The sequence below is a fragment of the Pezoporus flaviventris genome, unplaced genomic scaffold (genome assembly GCF_033815535.1).
Source record: "Pezoporus flaviventris isolate CSIRO_AGI_PZ_B2104156 unplaced genomic scaffold, CSIRO_AGI_Pfla_v1 ptg000015l, whole genome shotgun sequence".
Taxonomy (NCBI): domain Eukaryota; kingdom Metazoa; phylum Chordata; class Aves; order Psittaciformes; family Psittacidae; genus Pezoporus; species Pezoporus flaviventris.
The window spans coordinates 10,999,859-11,019,793 of record NW_026892563.1 but is presented as its reverse complement, the minus strand read 5'-3'; the positions used below and the strand labels follow the sequence as shown (position 1 = coordinate 11,019,793).

Genomic DNA, 19,935 nt, shown 5'->3' with positions numbered 1-19,935 from the left:
TTAACTGTTCTTCAGCTCAAAGAGCTACCGCAAAGCTGGCTTCTGTTCCTGAAGCCCACATGTAACAGTGCTGTAACCACGTCTGTCTTCATGTGGGTGACCAAATGACCACATCTCAGTTGTCTAGTCTGGTGATGTATTGTATAGAAATAATTTACAGCTGATGCATTCTGAGCATCAGTTGGGAAAAACTGACTCTCTTTCCAGAAATGTTATTTTATGTAAATGACTCAGAAGTGTACACAGGACAATTACTTTCCTCCCCAGGGAAGGTATAATCACAGGTCAGTCAAATTCTGTCTGGTTCTGCAGAGCTTGAGACCTTTGAATCTCCTTCTGATACATCTGTGATTGTCAGATATGGCTTTTCTACAGCTAAAAAGAAGTTCCTTTATGAGAACAGAGGCGATACCACATAAAAACTTCTGCAATTTTGATAAGGTTCTTGGTTTGTTAGTTTTGCTTTACGTTTAAACATACACTGTAGGAATTCCCTTCAGTGATCTACTATGAATTTTATCGTTCAGTCTCATTATTAATTTTATTATTTTGTACTAAAATGATTCACAGGTGTGCTAGCCTCCTATTTAGACTGCATAGTTGATCTTAAGATTAAATTTAAGTGAGAAAACTTGCTGTGGAGTATTATCAATTGGTTTGTAGTGCTGTAGTTAATTTGCATGTGCTTCAGTTCTTGTTCCTGTTAAATTTAGTTTTACCTTGTTTTCATTTTTCCACTTTTGAATGTATAATTATATTAGAATTTGTTCTAATGGCAAGAGTCTTGTATTAATTAAATATTTATAGTCTCTTAAGTAGTCTTAGAAGTCCTTGTTATTGTGGTGTTCCATCCAGGTTTAGACATGCATATCCTGAACATTTGCTAAGAGAAGGCATGTTGAACAATAGTGTGAGCAATTGCATTTAACAGGGTTTTTTTCATTATTATTATTATTCTGTTAGTTATTAACTGTAGCCTGTAGTATTTATAATTCAGTGACCATAACTCTTGCTGTAGAAAGAGATGCTACGTTTTTCACTGAATCATCCTATTATAATAGGTTATTATAGTGAATTACAGTCTATCACATTTCATTTTGTAACTGATTAGTGAGATGAGTAAAAAAGGAATGGGATATTATAACTGGTTTTTTTTTTTAAAAAAAAACAAACACCAAACACAAAACTTCAGAAATATTGGTTCTAAGCTATAGTGATCACCTTCATTATTCTTTTGGTGAACTATTGCCTTTCACCTAAGTTATAAATGGCATATTTTATGTAAAATATATTTGGTGATATTCAAATGGTACGAGTGCATCTTTCATACAATTCACTCTTAAGTTCATCGTAATGACTTTCACATGCATTCTTCTTCTCAATTGTTTATATTTTCTGTACTCTACTGGTCACTTTCTGAGTTAAACATGTTACTAGATTTTATATGCCAGTAGGCAGCATATGTTGCATTTTGCCAGTGTATGAAGGCAACTTATTCTGTGGCCTGAAACCACAAAACCAGGGACATTCTGAGGGGTGAAAGGTATTTAAGCTAGCCTTCTATAACCTGTACTTAGCATGTATTGTAATATAATCATATATGACAGAGCAGTCCACTTGCAGGCTGCCTGACCACTTCCTGTTCCTTCTGCCTGCTTGAGATGATAGAACATAGCTCAAGCAATCCCTTATCTCCTTATGCCTGTTACAAACCAAGTGAAGAACAGGACTGTTCCTGTTGTGCAACAGAGTATGTAATCTGTTGGCACCAGTTGCTTCTTATAGAATGGAAGAAGGCAGCAGCTTGGTTACCTATGGCTCCCTTAGCAGACCTGGTTCTCTGTGCTGTGGAAGACCCAAGAAATGCACTCAGTCTCTGTATCTCGAAGGATGGAAGGCAACTGCTGCGGGTAGGGCACATAAAAGTGTGCGACCCCGGGCATGGCTACTCTATGGACACTGAGGATGAATCATACTGAGCAAAGGTATAGCATTGGTATAGCATTCACCAAACATGCAGCAGCCTTTAATTTGAGATTTAATTTCATATACTTGGAATTTGAACTACTGTATGGCATTTAATACTAAGAGAAGTCTTTAAGATGCACTGGCTACTACACAAGTGCAATCCATATTTTATTTAAAAAAAAATAATAATTTTACCAAGTAGCTTGCCTAGAGCTTTGGTGCTTAGTTTTGTTGTGGATTTAAACATTACAATTGGAAGGTTTTTTTCACTGCATAAATTCTAAGGCAGATGTACCACAAAATAACCGTTTTCAGTTGGCCTTCTCTATGGGGAGAGTTATTGCAGAGTGCCATGGCTCTTCTCTGCCTGCTCATCAGCTTTCCATGTAGCCGTGACCCAGTGTGTAGGCAGCTCTTCTGACTTGATATAACAAGGATTTTAGCTCTAGTCACTATGTGTCGCATATTGTAAGAAGTAATTATCAAAGCAAAATCATCTAACATCATGTTTAAATCTACTCTTGTTGACTCTATGCTGAATCAGTGAAGATAAAATGTTCAACCAGTTTGAGCTGACTCTGTGCTTGCTGTTCACTAATGATTTATTTTCACCAGTTTAGATTCAGCAAACTAGTCCCAGAATGAAAGTTCTTAATGTTATTTGATGAATTACAAGCATATGCAGTGTAACTGTGACATCCTTAGGGATGTAGGAATGGGGATATATTATAATCATAGCTTCAGTTCTTTGGTTGTCATAAAATATGCAAAGTTAAGTGTTTCACAGGCTCTGGGTAGTTGTTTTACATGGGGAAAACACAAACCAAACAATGTCTTTTAGGCAGGAAAATTTAACTTCAAGTTGACAGTACTAACAAAAATAATCTTCCAACATATTCATTCTTGTATTTTTTCCCCAGTGACTTTCTTTTTACAGCCCCCAGAGGTCTCTGGTATTTCCTTCTAAAAAAGCAGTGGCTGTGAATTGGTCATGGTATATTTCACTTTTAATTTCAGAAATAGGTTTTTAATGTAAAAACTCCGTTGATCATCATAGCCAAATAGGAAGCTTTCTCTGTTTTTCAGCACCATTCTATCATTTGTGTTTTTCCAAGTTAAATATGTTTGTGTGTAACAGCTTTTTGGCTTTTCCAGGTTCTTAAGCCTTTGTGAAAATGCAAAAGTAATAAAGCAAAACTAAAAAGCTAAAATGTGGCAGTAAAAGCAACTTGCCGTGCGAGGATTTTTCCTACTGATTCACTCTACAGGCAGTGAATGGCAACAGCTTTGTAGCACCTTCTCCTTTCTCTTGGATTTGACAGTTGAGATTTTGCTTAAGGGATGGAAAAAAGGGTGGCAGAGGGTTCCCAGCGCTACAGAGATTACGTTGAAAATATATTTTGATTGGTAAAGCATTATCAGTGGGTTCTTTTTCTCCATACGCTTCTTTTGTATTGTGCAGCACAACTCCCTTCTCTCCACCCTGATTCTGTATGTGGTTTCAGAGAGAACATTAAATTAAAGCATCCATATGGGAGCTTTCTATCTCCAGGTCTAATATGACTCTCACTTGTTTATCACTGATGTAAGTTGCACTCCTCTTTTGTGGTTTCATTAACTGATGTTGTGAGGGAAATTGTTCAACTACATTTTCTTACGTTATCAAAAAAAAAAACCAAACAAAAACAAAAGCTGTTTTGCCCCCATGAAAAATGTTAATCTTCAGGTTAAAGCCATAATTACAGTTAATTTCAGTGTGAAAATAAAAGGTGGTGTTGTGGTTTAACCCTGGTAGGCAGGTAAGCCCTTCAGCCACTCACTCAGTCCCCCTCAGTGGGAGGAGAATCAGAAGGGTAAAAGTGTGAAAACCTGTTTATCATTTCTGTCTCTCCCCTTCCTGTTCTTGTGGCTGCTCTGCTGCAGAACAGGCTGCTGCTTCTGATGCTCTCTCCAGCTCCCTTGTACGTACTGTGGTCAAATCTGTCGTTATCGTGAGCCCTTTGAGCCCCATGTTAGGTGCAAAATGGGTTGTTGTAGTTTAATCCCAGCCGGCAGCAAAGCCTCACACAGCTGCTTGTTTACTCCCATAACAGTGGGCTGGGGAGAGAGTTGGTAATGTAAAAGTAAGAAAATTCATAGTTTGAGATAGAGTTTAATAAACTGGGGGAGAGAGGGAAGATGTTTCCTACATGACAGTGCTGTCTGGTTTCAGATCCCTTTCTAAGCCAGTTGATATATATGACTTTTAATGTCTTGAAGCAGTGATTTACATAGCTGTGGAAATTCATCAGTATTTTCACTCGTCTGGTTGCTTTTTAAGATCGTTTTTTTGTTCTAACTGCTACTCCATTAATGTTATACTCTGATAAAGATAGTACAGTCATACCAGTTCCCCTCTTCTGTGCCATACCTGCTGTTACACAATTGTGTTCCCTTTCAGATTTTCATTTCTGGGGTGAAGAGTTGATTTATTTAATGTAATCTGTATAGAATTTGTGTCATATAAATTACTATCACAATTATGACTTCTCAGGTTTTTCCTCCTAATTTTGACAGTCTCTTTGCTCTTTCATTGCTGTTGAGGAGAGTTATATCTTGAAATTTTTTTAGGCTTGACCACCCTGAATAACTGTGTGTTGTTTGAAAACTTTGTCATCTCCTTACTCTCACTCATTCCAGATCATAGTATTAAATGTGTTCGTAAACATATCTATTTGCAGGTTCTCTGGGAATATAATGAAGAAAAATGACTATGTATTTCTAAGCTTTCTTTCCAATTTTTAACCATTTCTAAAACAAGAATTAACATCTAACATCTTAGCGTTTTTTAGAGCCTTCATTAAACGACTTTGCTGAAGTTCAGTTACACCATATCACCTTTACCTCAGTGTTTCTCAGCTTTTCCACAGAGCTACTCTGTTACTGATTTTTCTAGGATGTGGCTTCCCTCAAACAAATCTACTTGCTTTTGCCTAGGGTACCTTATACATAGAAGCTTGCCTAATTTTATTTGTCTTTATAGGTGCTATGAATTTGCCTAATACAAGCTCCTAGCTCCTGAAATGTCTTTGTAAAATTTGGGTCATATTTGCTGCTTATACACAGAGGCTGATTTAAGCAAAAGATGATTCTCTATTGAAGTGTTTAGTGTATATCATTATTGTGTAGTCCTGGGAAAGTGTAACTTTTCAATATTTCTTCTAAAACCTTGGTTTTTTTTTCTGAAACCTTGTCCATTGAGACTGTGTATAGCTTCCTTGGTGCTCCTTCTCTACAATCTGTAGAGAACAGCTGTCATGCAGAACACATCTGATCAATACAAATAAGAACACGCTAACTAGATTACACTGTTAAAATCATTAAAAATAAAACAGCCCACATAATACTATTCAGATGATGGACCAGAATCTTGAACTTGTACTGCATGACTATTTTCCTGTTGTCCTTTTATGTATTTAGTTGCTTCCAAAATAATATTATAGTAACCGAGTAAGCATTACATATTTTACAAAAGTATGCCCAGAATACTAAGGTCTTCTTTTTTGTCCTGTGGAACATATTCCTATTTGCCTTTGGCTCTAAAAGTCTCATTTGTTTCATTGAAGCCCTGTACTGTTGATCTTCTGAAGAGCTCTTAGTCTATTTTTGCAACCATGTAGTGTTCAGGAATTGCATTTTTTATAAATGAAAGCTCTGGTTTTAACAGAACACTTCCTTCAAAAGAATTTTAGAATTCAAATTTTGTTCAAGCTTCACTGAGATGTTTGTGTCCATCCTCTCCCATGTTCCCACCCTGGTGATAAGTGTCATTAATCAACTACTTATAGTAGAAAAAATACAGGCAAGGAAAGAATGACAAGATAATGTATATATCTTGTGAAATGATGGTTTATAACCTCCACTAGATTTCCCAGAGTTGATGTAACTCTGTAGAACTACTATACTGCATAGCAGAATTGCAAAGGATGAGGAACATGCGCTTTACAATCACAGAGCCAAAACAGTTCTTCAGCATACACAAAAAAAGATGATATGATGATAAAGATCATGAAAAAAATACAATGCAATTATTGTGAGAATCAATTAGAAATCATCGTACAAATATTTTACTTGCCAAAAAAAAAACAGTTACCATTGTACTTATATAAAAAGTACATGCTCATAGGCATCTCTCTCTTGAACATTAAGAAATCCTACCCTTTTTTTGTTTAAAAAAACAACAAAAAAAACCCACTGGCTGGTCATTGTAATTCGTTTCACATGTTTATACCCAATTTCACCAAAACTGAATGAAGTAAAATCACATAAAAATTAAGCCAAGTTTATATAGCAGAAGCGTTACGTTTACTTTGCTCAGTGTGAGTTTTATGAGTAACTTTTGTAAAACCAGAATATTGTACAGAATTAGTAAAAATCCACAAATTTTGTCAGAGGTTTGGCATAAAAAGTGACATGATCCGTCAGAGAAGTTACTGGTAGTAATATTAAAACTGACTTCTTTACATCAGCTTACTTGAGCAACACTGCTTGTATGTGTTCAGGATAATAAATCCTTATTTTATGGAGCTTAACACTTAGTGTTTAATTGGTTCACCTTTCTAGCCTTTAAGTTGTTCTTGGGATAAAATGCTTGCTATTTAATAAAATTAAGTGTATCTTCTGTAATTATAACTGAATTAATGTCAGTTATATTCTTCCTCATTTTCAAACCATATGTGTTACTGAGCTGTCAAATATTTTCTTGGAAAAAATACTTCTATAAATGTAGTTAAAACGCTGATGTATTTGAAACCTATTAAAACAGAGAAGTACATAAAATCTGTAATGATTTATATAGCTCTTTTGAATAGGACACATTATTTTTTACAAAATTCATTATTTACATACAGAAGTTTGTTATATTAATGTCTATATACAAGATTCCTTATACGTGTTCAATCCACTTCATGGAAATTTCCTTAAAGAGTTAGTGTTCTAGTTTAGTCCAACAGAAGATGTCTGAGAACTTCCTATTTTGTTTTCTTGGATAAACAAGAGTGAAGTACTTCTGAAAAGCAACTTCTTATTTTCACAAACAGAAGTAAGACTTCTCTTTTATTTTACCAGGAAGAAAGAGGCAGGATTAGTAGCTGTACAGTATAGCATTTGGTAATCTTAAATTGATGTGATGATGAATTGATACAAATCCTGAAGCAACAGAGAAAAGTTATTATCCATTCCTTTAAACAATCAAATCAGAGATTTCTTCTTTAAAGAACTTGAGTGGGGAGTGGTAGTAGAAAATCGCTCTTGTGTATATTGTCCAAGTTTTATTTCTGAAGTACTTTCCAGTGCTAGGCCTGAATCTCCATGAAGTCTTCTGCAGATAAGTTGGAATACAGTCTTACGGACACTTCTGGACATTAGGAAATACATAACTGGGTCTAAGCAGCTGTTAAAAGATGAGAATATGAGCATCACCTCGTTGCATTTGTGAATGATTTCCTTCCAATGACAAGATGGATTTTGTAACTGTGATGTAATGTAGACAAACCGGAATATGTGGTAAGGAACAAAACAGATGGTGAAAATAATGAGCACAATGAAGGAGTTCCTTGCTGTCTGGGTGTATTTTCCAGCATTGGGAAAATTTGCTCTTTTCCTCGAAATTTTCAGGAGGTTCTTAGCAATTTTAACGTACGAAAGTATCAAAAGGAAAAAAACTATCCAAAAAATGATTACAATAACATAATTTAAAATTGCTTCTGTCTTTGCATTGTGTTTATTTCGGTAATGAAAGCACATGGTAGAATTGCTGTTCTCACTCTTAAAGAAAGATGGTGCAACTACTATTGTAAATCCTGTTAGTGCGATTGCCCACACTGTACAACAGATATGTATACTTCGTCTAGTAGTTAGCATTTTAGGGCGCTTCACAGACTTATTTATTTTTACATAACGATCTAGACTGATTAGTCCCAACAGTACTATGCTAATGTACATGTTCATATAAAATAGAGTTCCTACAATCTTGCATAAAATCAGTCCAAACAGCCAAGTGTTTTTGGTAACATGGTAGAGTATTCGGAAGGGAAGACAGAAGATCAGCAGAAGGTCTGCAATGGCTACATTTAGCAAGTAAACTTGGATAGAATTCCTTTTCTGATGAATGCACAGGAAAGAAAACAGGGCTATAATATTTCCAACCAGTCCAACGACAAAAATAATAGAGTAAAAAACTATCAAAGCAAGTGACAGTGAGTTGTCATCTAAGGAACAAGTGGCATTGTTTTGAATTTCTGAGGCATTTATGGCCAGGTTAGGTAGGTTACTCCAAAAGTCCTCCTTGTATGGAATAATGGTCAGTAAATCAGCTGAAGCTGCACCCATCATTTGTGAGGATTTTTTTAGCTGTTCTGTAGGAGTGCAAAGAGAAATTGTAAGAATTAATCACCACTGGATCATTTTCATGTGTTTGTTTGCTTTATTGCATACAGTCTTATGTGATATAAACATTAAAGGAAATTGCCAAAACAAGTAAATGCACCGAAGTATCATTGTAGCTGAGTAGAAGGACTTTCAGATAGGTATCACGATACAGTGTAAGTCTAGAATAACCAGTTCCCTGTTTTAGTTCACAAAAAGTACACAAGAACAGATGGTATAGAATACTCATATCTTTATAACTGTTATTGTTTTCAAAATCAACTATTATGGTTTTCTGCAAACTTTATACTTTTTTGTTTGTTTGTTTTTTCTGTAAGTACAAATAATTTTAAGTTTAGATGTTAGGATTTGTCTTTCTAACACAGAAAACTTTTTAATTAAGATGCAAGAATGGGTAAGCATAACTAAGTGAAGTATTCTCAGTGTTGATACAAAGTACTTAGAAATATATCAAAACAATTCTAAACTCATCAGTATTAATTTTAAATAAGTGCCCAGGATCTCTCCCATACAAGTCACCAGTTTTCAATTAGAAAAGCAATTGTAAATTAATATTTTTTCAGCTATGTAATCTGTTAGAAGTAACACTATGAGCTTGTTTTCAATACTTTATATCTTCATGTAAATTTTAGTATTTTTTCCTTACCTGTTCACAAATGAATATTATGCAAAGAAACTAATATTAGCTGGAAGTCACATTAATGCAGTAACACTGTTTTCACATTTTCCTTGTTTTTCGTTGTTTCCTTTCTTTTAATTTCAAAGTTTTCGTTGTTTCCTTTGTTTTAATTTCAAAGTTTTAAATTTCACTAAGCTTACTTTTGACCAGGAAGGTACAATGTAGAAGTTAAAATCAGTTTTGACCAAAGAAGGAAAAGCAAAAAAGTGTGTGGTTAAGACAGCAGGATCAGAACTAGCTGTTTAGAGAGATGGTTGACTGATTAGTAATGATACTTTGTCCTCAGTTTGTATTTCATAGTGATAAAAGGTTTCATAAATAAGTTTGCTTTGAATTTTTTCGTTTTTAAGTAGCAAGCTTTTTTCTTCTAATCCCACAAAAACTATAGAATTGGTGTTAAAATAGCTTTTCATTTGCATGCTATGTCTAAAAAATGCTAATTTACATTTAAATGTGTGACATGGCTCCAGCAGTGAAAATGGCAGCACTTTAGATAAAAATCTCAGTAAGAATTAATGCACATACAGAATCTGCATGATTGAGAGGACAGACTAAAATATTTTAAATGTGCTATGTAGGTTGACCTCACAAATGTATTAAATTTGTACAATATGCTAGCAGTTTAAAAAATATTCCTGTTTTCATATTGTCCAGGCAAGATGTAATTTTGAAAGTTTCATTAAAAAAATGTGATGCTTTCAAATACATCTTGAAACCTATCTACTGCTAGAATTTCTTGTTATGATCCTTTTCTGTAAAAATGATTGATATCGTAACTTGCAAAGTATTGAGAAGTTTTAGGTCAATGAGAGTGAAAAATCTATTACATTGCACATGCATTAGAAATATAACTTTTCACTATCATAAGTTTTGTCACCTGGAAGCAAACAGGCATGCTTAACCCTAGGTGTATTTAAGAAAAAGTTTGAAGGTCAATAGTACTTTTGCAGTTAAATGACATTTTAATAGAAATCTGGTTTAATATGGGTAAAGTATAAAAGAAGACACTTACCATTTATATATTAAGAACTTCTGCTGATTTTCAAAACCCCTAGTGAAGACAGGGAGGAGTAACATGCAAGTCCTCTTATTAGAAAGCTAAATCACCAGCTTCTCTATGAAAGTGATAAGAATCAGCTGACATAGTACAATTAGCAACAAGGGGAAGTTTAACTAGTGTTGCAACTGGGTTTTTTTTAAATGTGTTTTAACTAGCAAAACTCAGTTTATTGAAAAGATCAGTTTTGCTGTTAATTTGGGGTTTGCTGGGAGACATTCTATAATAAAATTTCTCTTGAGTTGGAGATTTGGATTTTTTTATTTTATTTTTTTCTCAGAAACTTTGTTTCTGGTGAGCAGTGTCAGTGGCTTCCTTTTTGGGTGACAGTTATGTTGGTGCATTCTCTCATCTTTTTAATATTGTCATGGAAGTTGATTAAAGATAAATCACCACAGTAAAATGGTACATTTTGCTTATATTGGTGTAGTTGTTCCATCTACCTTCTTGCCTGGGGTTAGAAGTTTGAGGTTGATCTTTTTTCCACTCAGAATGGCAGTGATGAGAGATTGTGAAAGTGCCCTAAGTGGTGTGGCTTAAGAATTTCAACAAGGCAGAAGGGGGATACAGTGTGCTGAGATAATACCATCTGGTAATATTATTTTAAATAGGGTGAAAGGCATTGAAAGTTACATTTATAAATTGCAAATTTAGAAATGGATTCTAGAAATCCTGATATATGGTAGCCTAAATTTAATGATCATCTCAAGAACATTGTCTTGACTTAGTATTCTCCCTTAGTATTTGAAATGATAATTTCCATGTTAATTTTATTACTATATCATCTGTTTAGGAATGAAGCTTTTATGGGATTCTGCACATTTCAGTTATACTTGTAAACAGGCTCTATACCTTCTTACTTGAAGGTGATTGCCTTGTATAACTGAAGCTTTTTAGAGGAAAACAGGTGAAAGCAGATAATGATTTTAAGTAGTCAGATTGAGCTTGTTGTAGCTCTTTTGCACTATTTTGAGGTGCAAGGTTTGTAATTTAAGCAGTAATGTATTCTCAAGAAGCAGTATACACATTTGACATTCTCCCTTTTAAATAATGATTGACTGCAAAATGAGGCAGGAAGTCATTCTGTAACAAACGCAGTAGTTTCGCTATGTGTATTATATATTAAACTGTGTTCGAACTATATGTTGCTTCATCCTACAGCACTCAGTATCCATCCAAGTTGCTGTGTAATATTATTCCATTTTTATATGTTACACCTCACTAGCGGAAAGACAGTGGAAAATCAAAGATGGCTGTGCCTGGAATCAGTTTAGAAGCCTAAACAATTCCCCTTCCCAACCCCCCCCACTCGACCCCTTAAAAGCTTAAGGATGAAAAGTAAAAAGAAATTACAAGTGTTAATTTTTACCTCCATTTTATTATGATTTCACTTCGTGTTCCTTGTGAATCCTGGTAAGTCCTGAAAGAATATTGCTGTGCCTGGGACAATTGAAAGGCAAGCCAGTGAAGAAAGATGAGACCATGCCAGGGGAAAAAGTTACCGGAAATTAAGAAATACTGAAATAAATAAATAAATAAAAACTAGCTTCTGTCTGCAAATTTATGAAATCAAGTTCTAAAATGCCAATTTTAGATAATTTTTCTGGGTTTTTGTCTTTTCAGCCACACTGTGTACTGCTTGCCTCAAAAGAGAATTCAGCCCCAGTGAAGCTTGGTGGCTTCGGGGTAGCAATTCAGTTAGGAGAGTCCGGGCTAGTTGCTGGAGGTAAGAAGTTTTCCTTTGAAGTTACATTATGCATGTTTTATTGCAGAGTTCTGTTATTCTCACACAGACTGGCCTGCAAAACAAGAACTCAAAAATAATCTTTCACTAAAGACTTGCTAACATTAGAAATGCACACAGTTAAGCTAAATTGCGTGTAATGTCTAACGTAGTGCATACATATACTGACTATTAAATCCCTCTAAATGTTACTCAGTAGGAGCTTACACTGATTTGATCAAAGCAGAATTGAAAAGAACAAAGAATTTTCCACCTTAATACGATCTTTGGCGTAATTCTTCCATGCTTGACAAAACAATCAAATAAAAATGCTATCAGGACTGAAATGTATGTGAAGGCAATTAAGGATTTACTAAAGCATTGTCAACGCTCCCCAATGTTTCTTAGGCAATTTCTGTCAGAACACTATGCTGTTGAATAGCAAAATCTTACTAGTTTTCACGTGACTCTTTTCTATGTTTTAATATTTCATTGTAATTATTGCATAAAACATCAATATCTTGATGCATATGTATATTTTTTGACTGTGTTTTGTTTTCTGTGGATTTTATTTCCTCTAGCTGCCTTCCATATTGTTCCAGACAATAGGGTTATGCTTTTGTCAGCCTACAGAGATGAAGACCCAATCAATTTTCTGGTGCTTTCATTGCCAGAGTAGGAGACCAGAGCAAAAGATTTTGTTAGTTTTATTATTTTTTCTTCAAAACAAGTAACCTCCTCTCAGTACCATGTTTCTTCAGAAACTCAGATTTCTCAATCTATTTACTTAAAGGTCTGCATCAACTTGGCTTTTCTATGCTTTTTAAATTAAAAAGCAAATCCACCATAAGCATGACAACAGCTTCCATTCCCTTCCTGATGTTACTAATACCCTTGAAATATCCAAGTATCTTATTAACTGAGACCTAGATACATCTTTTCAAAGAGAATACCCATTCAGTTAAGCTACTGTTTCCTTAATGGAAAGGTCACTCCCTTCTTTACTTTTCCTGTGTTTCTCAAATTTTCAGTACCTCAGCCACTGCTTTTTTTCATGAGAGTTCCTACACTTATTTATGATTCTCCCACTTTTCTTCTTCATATTCTCACTGAGCAACCTTATCCATTTCTTCTGTTTGAGCTGCTCTTCTGAAGATAGTTAGAGATAGTGTACTTTCTTTCAGACTACTAACTGTCTCTTAAGAAACCTCAAGTTCAACTTGAAAAAAAATCCTGCGCTTTTCCCCAGATTTCTCATATCCTTCCTTTTCTGTTACTGTTCACTGTTCCGTGATCCACACATCGTTCATGTGCTCAACCTCCATGCAGTTGTCAGTGCTGGTCTAGTCTTTCCTTTTTTTTGTGAAAATGTTTTCATTCCTTCTGTTCTGTTTACAGTACTTCTAGAAGCTTCTTTCTTAAGCATCATCATTATAATAATTCTCTGTATCTTTTGCCTCATCCATCTCAACTTCTGCCATATCAGTCTACCTTCATTCCTTTTTTTTTTTTTTAACTCTTTCTCAACTGTCACTTCCAATTTGCAGCCCTTTTTCTAGTACTTGCTACTTTCAGTTTCAGGTTCCTCTCGCATTCAGGGATACACAGAGTAATTCCACTTCATTTATATACCATGGAAGGTCACAATGCTACTACTTGTTTCAAGATTTCTCCTTAACTGACTCCATATCTCTTTCTGCCCATCTTCCATTTAAATCCTTATACAACAAACTACATCAGTTATCTGGCAATTCTTTTCCCTTCCCTACCTGAAGCATAGTCCCGTCTACAGCACTTCTATGATTCACTTGCAAGATTTTATTTCTTCAGCTTTACAGTGTCACTCCATAGGTGTTATGTGAAAGTTAACAATGCTGTCTGTTTGAACTGGGCTATAAATTCTTTGTAAAAAAATGTTTACATATTTTTTTAAGTTATCTATGTGCCCTATGGTTAAGTTTTGTTTGGCAATGCTGATAATAACAATAAATTACAGGCAGTACCTATTTTTCAGTTGTCTCCTAAATTAAATAGAAGCTCTCTGTATAGATAGGTTTGAGCAGTATAAAACCCAATCCATTCACTTTCGCATGCTTTTCCTAATTTTTAGTAAAGAACATTAATTCACCTTAACATAGTCAATTATTTCCCTTTCAGCATGGCAATTCCTGTATTTGGTGTTTAGCACATCAAAAAAGGAAAATCTCTATTAGATAAAACCTATTACGGCACTAAGATTCTTTTACTGGCCTAAAAGCCCCTGTGCTTCTAAGTCATTTCAGTGCTAAGTACACCTTAAAATTTTTATAACACTGAAAACACACTGCCTTATACTTACAGAAAGTGGAATACTTATTAATCTTTCTGTATCTAGGTAATGTGTATTACTGCAGTACCCTAGCAGAATAGACTAATTACTAGTGTAAATCGCTATGTAAATGACCCTGATGTTGAAGAGCAGAAACCTTTTATCTTTCTTTATGTTGCTTGGAGTAATTTCTTATTTAAACCAAAAAAGAACAGCTTTCCTTTAGAAAAAGCACGTCAACACTGAAAGTAATGTAACTGTAGTAAAGTTCAACTGACAGGACTCTTCCCTTATCTAAACCCCCAGCCATTATGCAAAAGCTCTTCAATATCTGTGATGATAACTCTCTCTTTTCCTCCTAAAATAGGAGTTGCTATATCTAAAATATTCAGGGGTTACCAGTGTTCTAGAAACGTTTTCTTGCTTTCATGTGTTTGTGCCATTTTGCTTTCCTTTTTACACTGGTATAGCTGTGCTTGGTAAACACAGATAGTGTGTAGCCCCAGGACAACACAAATAAAAGGGAATTTTCTCCCTCAATGTCTTCAAAGCCTACCTTCTAGGGTCCAGCTTTTGCCTTCTTTGGGACTACAGAACTTTTTTAACTTAAAAGACTTCTTATTTTTCCAGTGTATGTAAACTGATTTTTGTGAGAAAGGGTATTTTTGTAATTAAGTTTAAGCCTCGGGAATTGAAAGTACACCAGTCCCAATTTTTTGATGTAAGTCAAAGATAGACTTGTTTTGTTTAGAAGGATTATAACTGCAGTAGTCTTTTGAGCAGATAGAGGATTATTTGAGAGACATGTAAGGGAGCTTATGGTAGCAAGCTCTGATGTCATACCTGATGTCATTAAATGTCTGTGGAGTAGATTTTAGGAATATGACTGTGTTTTATCAGCTACCAACCCAGTCGAGTTCAAGATAATTTAATTATTATTAAGTACCAGAAAAGGGGACATAGCCATAACTAATTTTTTGTAAGATCAAAATGGAAAATGTAAGGGAATACTTCCAGTTCCACTGTGTTTGTCCATAAGCTGCAATGCAATGAATAAAAAGCATGTGTCATCTTCCAAGTTACAGAAAACTGTTTTCATGAGCTACCAATATCAAGGTCTCTTCTTGCAGTTCTTATATCAGAAGGAGAAAGTTTTCCTAAGTGTATTCATTTGAAGCATCGAAGTAGGTACTTTAAGATGGAATTCTGGCAGTATGTTCAGTAGTTACAGAGCATCATAATTTGTAAGTGAACTTTATTGTGGAACAGGATGTAGATAGGAAACTGTCCATGTTTGCATGGTTATGCAGCTGGAGTAGTGGAACCTCTGGGAAGTCAGTGATTTAATATAGCAATCTCACACTACTATCTCTGTCTTCTTCCTTAAACGATTTTCTTTCAGAATGTAGTATGAATAGTCTCAATATTTTCTCAAATAAATGTGACATCAGATTTATCAGATATCAAATATCTCAGATGCTAAACCTTGGGGGTTTTATCTAGTTTATGGTATAAAAGTCTGAAGGAACAAAAGCTATTCAGTCCACAAGTTCTTATTTCTTCCACTTAATCTACTTACTTTCTCCTGTTTTCCTCTAGTAAAAATAACTGTATGAGGTTCTGTACTGTCAAGTCTTATATATGGATAGCTGATTCCTTTTCACTTTTTACCTTTAGCAGCAAAATGTCACAGGTATGATGCTAATCCAGTCCAGCATTGATTTGTATGTATTATTAGCTAGTCCCCCTAAGGTGCTTCAGAATCCCATAGTATCTTCAGGTATCCTATCACAACCATCATCAGCTTACTGGCAAACATCTTGTATGTTCTTAATAGAAGTACAGCACATAAATATCAAGTGTTCTTGGTTCTTCATCCACTAGCCTTTTAGACTTACTAAAAAAATTAGTAAAAGAAAGCATTACCATAAATTTCTGTTCAAGTAAAACTGTGGAATTGGGGAAGGATCTTTTAAGTTCCTTTTTTTAATATATTTTCTTTCCATCAATGTAAAAGTGATCACAGAATAGTTTGGGTTGGAAGGGACCTTTGAAAGTCATCTAGTCCAACCCCACGGCAATGATCAGGGACATCTTCAACTACATCAGGATATTCAGAGCCCCATCCAACCTGACCTTGAATGCTTCCAGGGATGGGGCATCTACCACCTCTCTGGGCAACCTGTTCTAGTGTTTCACCAAACTGGATCTTCTTGGTTTAAATAACATAGTTTTGAATCGTTGTGTTTGTACACAGCATAGACTTTTCCTTTTCATCATCATCTGAATGATACAGCAGATCTTTATTTTGTTTTCCAAGAAGTAAATGTTTATAAACTGATGTCCTACACTAGTATTCTTCTTTCTATTAAATGGTAGCATTTCTTTCTTTGGCAAAGCAAGTGCACTATTTCACTTTTCCTTTTTTTTTCCTGAAAAATAAAAAATTTGAGAGTCTTCGAATTTTTACCTCTGGTAGACTTTAAAACAACAAAACATACAACTGTGGTTTACTGTCTCTCAGAAATTCCACTTCACATCTGGGTCAATTTGAGAGCACTTACAAGAGGCTAATGTGTTTAAAAGTCAATTTAGGTTTACTTCCTCCATCACAGTTTTATAGCTGAAAATGCCATTGAATCAGTTATTATAATTTGTCTGTTTGCTCATTTTCTGGACGCTAATATCTGGTTATCCAGTTGTCTGCTGATGCATCTTTTAAAATACATTTTCTACATTTTCTTCAGGCAGTCTTCTGTGCTGAAACTGAATTGCCTATTTTTTTTTCCCCTCTCTTTTTTTCTTTTCTTAATTTATTTTTAACCTATTCATCTTCTCTGTACACCTGCCTTAAACATCTCTATTGTCTGGAGTAATGTGGAAAGGAATTAAAAGCATGAAGTATTGACCTAGCTGATCTGTTGTGTGTGATTCTTCAATTCCTTCCACATTATTCTGGACATCCCACTCTTTTAGAAACTCCTTAATTTATGAACATATTTCTTATTACACTATTATGAGAGGTCAGATGGTGATGTTTATTAGTACCTCACATTTTTTTCCTAAAAATTATTTGTTCCAGTTGTTTCCTTATACATCGTTCAGATACTACTGCTGTTGAAAGACTCTCCTTGTGATATCTTGGTCATCAGTCCCCTGCCTTAGGGATGACAAAATCTGATTGGGTCTCTGTATATACTCTTCTTCTTGTGGAAAGCATAGCCCTATTGTCTGGAATAATATGGAAAGAGTCATAGAAACTAAATTATCAAAGGTAAGTCAACATTTATCTTTGGTGCTTGTAAATGATATCAGATTGACTACATCTGAAGACTGAAGGTCTCTGTTTATTCACAGGAAAAATCAGTAAAATTAGCAATTTTATGACTTTCCAGACTGCCATCATGCTTCAAAACTGGCTGATAAGAAAGCTTACCTCTAGAAATATGATATCAAATGTCTGTACCTATTCAGGCATTGAGTGCTTCCTAGGTCAGCAAATACTTTGACGTAGGCATTTACTTACAATAAATTGGATGCATCCAAGTATCACAACGAGTGGATACCACTGCAGAGTCTTCATATAGTGATGATTTTCTATTAATGCTACTCTAGAAAAGTTAAGAAGAACCTAGAAGCATAAAAACAGATTCCAGTCTTCCATATGATTTCTTCTCACATACAAATACGACTGAAAATCATGTGTGTATTATTTATATGATGATTAATAATTAATATTTACATAAATAATATTATGCATATAATATTTATTTAAATAAAACAATGTTAATTTTTATGGCCAGTCATTCAAATGTATCCATAAGTGTTCTTATATTCTGAAGAATAGAAGACCTTTGGAAGGAAGAAGTTACCTACTAAAGAGAGAAAAATGCCTTTGCTTACTATTCTTTCCCACACTGCTTCCAAAAGGATGCAGAGCTTCTCCCAGAACACCAAAGAAAATTCAAAAGCTTCTAAAATATTTTAAACAACTGAACTGTTTGGAACAATTTTAAAATTTTACACTGCATGAGTTTAGGAGGCAAATTTTGTACTAGATAATTTTCAGCAGAAGTGATACTTGCTCTAAAGAGCAGTGAGTATCCATGATTTTCGAAAACTTTGATGTCTACAGGTTCTGTTTATCCTGCTGCTGATGGTCACCTTACAGTTCCTGTGGTTGCAACACAGGAAAAATCCCTATCAATGTACGTGCAGATGTGCACGCCGTTCATTTTGCTGAGCTAAGTGTGACCCAGAAGTGCAGGTCAGCAGTCATTGCTCAAGTCAGTTTTTTAGAAAAACCTCAAAAGCAGCATTTGCTCCTTTTGATGAACCCAGTGGCTTGTTGTCATGAGGATGACAGCTGCCCCGGAAACTGCTTTAGACTTTTGAAGTTTCTAATGCACACATATATACATTTTCTTATCCTATTTAAATGGACAGTTCAGTATCAACCGGTTAAGTTTCTGTTCGTCCTGGGTTTGCTTTTTCACACCACCATCACCCCCCTATCGAAAGTATCAGGATCCTGTAGCCTGTACTAAAAAGGTTACGAAACCAAATCAGTCTGTAATTATTTTCAGTAATTATAATCTAACAGTGGTAAATGGCAGAATTTTATTAAGTTAGCCTAGCTTTCTTTTTCATTTCATTTGTTTTTATAGAGCTCTCATTTTAAATTTGAAAGTGAGTATTAAGGTTTAGTAGTACCGGTCTTTCAGCATGCTATTAAGTAGCATCCATTTTTCATCCAGTTTATAGCAGCAGTTTCTTGGGGTTTTAAACAGCTGTGTAGAATGTTTCCTATTATTGAACTAGTCTATTCTTTCTGCTCAACATTAAGCAGTTCATTAAAGTGGATTTTTATAGTATACTGGTTTTGAGCTAGGGTTACGAAGATCCAATTCTTATACTTGTAATCTATGTGCTTTAACTTCCAAGGGAGGAGAAAAAAAATTGGGGGTGATCAGAGAGGGGTGGTGGTTTTTAACCAGAACTTCTAAGTCTGTCAGTTTGTCTGTAAGAGCACTTGTGTACTAATTAAACATGCAGCCTCACATTCTGATGTGAGGCTGCCAGAAAAAGCAGAAAAGTAACCTTGAAGTATCAAGAGGCTATGATTTGTCTATTATCACATAGATAGTAGGAAACAAAAACCTCAAGAAGCTTGTTTTGTTAGAAAAAAAAATGTGTCTCAGGAAAAAAATTATTATGAAGGTCACTGATAATGCACAGAGTGCTGGCAGTGCATGGCTACTGCATAAGAAAAGCTTGCATATTATGTTTTGTCTGCAATTTTGATAAGCATACTGTTGCAAGTTATGTTTGCTATTTGTTGACATTCAATAGTTTTACCAGTGTTTTTGTACTTTCTTGCACTGTGCTCAGGAAGTGAAATAGAGGGGAAAAGAAACTCTGAAATTGTTGTCCACCACCAAGACCCTGCTTCGCAAAATTTAAGGAAGATGTTTAATGTTCAGTTTCAAGAAACTGTTCTGTTCTGCATATATTTATGACTGCATATAAATAATGAAGGATTTTTCTTGCTTATCAATCTCAGCAAAGTAATTTTCATTCAAAACATTATTTGCTGAAGGGAAGAAGGAAGAAATACACACATTTTTGATCATCTCTTGACACTGTAGAGTACTTGATTTAATCACAGGCTGTATAAAATATCTAAGGTGATATTTCAAAACTAAAAATGAAAGAAACAAGCTGTATCTTTGGTGGAAGATTGATCATATTTTTCCCTGTTCGGTCAGTGTTCT

The 19,935-nt window shown here is 34.8% G+C and overlaps 2 protein-coding genes across 13 annotated transcripts in view; one reads left to right on the top strand and one right to left on the bottom strand.

Annotated features, from left to right (window-relative positions):
* Nucleotides 1-19,935, top strand: part of CASK (calcium/calmodulin dependent serine protein kinase) — a 200,847-nt gene that overhangs the window by 98,673 nt on the left and 82,239 nt on the right. For 11 of the 12 annotated variants that reach the window (XM_061453412.1, XM_061453411.1, XM_061453409.1 and 8 more), the window contains one exon: nucleotides 11,754-11,856. In XM_061453412.1, coding sequence (XP_061309396.1) covers nucleotides 11,754-11,856 — 103 coding nt within the window. Of the gene's footprint in view, nucleotides 1-11,753; nucleotides 11,857-17,304; nucleotides 17,436-19,935 lie in introns of those variants that run through there. The other variant, XM_061453414.1, reaches the window with a different exon arrangement.
* On the bottom strand, nucleotides 6,734-10,207 carry GPR34 (G protein-coupled receptor 34). The gene is made up of 2 exons (XM_061453399.1): nucleotides 10,086-10,207; nucleotides 6,734-8,363 (listed from the first exon to the last, which is right to left on the bottom strand). The coding sequence occupies exon 2, from the start codon at nucleotides 8,338-8,340 to the stop codon at nucleotides 7,198-7,200; it is 1,143 nt and encodes a 380-aa protein (XP_061309383.1). The 5' UTR covers nucleotides 8,341-8,363; nucleotides 10,086-10,207; the 3' UTR covers nucleotides 6,734-7,197.

Coding starts and splice junctions, on each gene's coding strand:
- GPR34 (XM_061453399.1), bottom strand. CDS start 8,340: ATGATGGGTGCAGCTTCAGCTGATTTACTGACCATTATTCCATACAAG.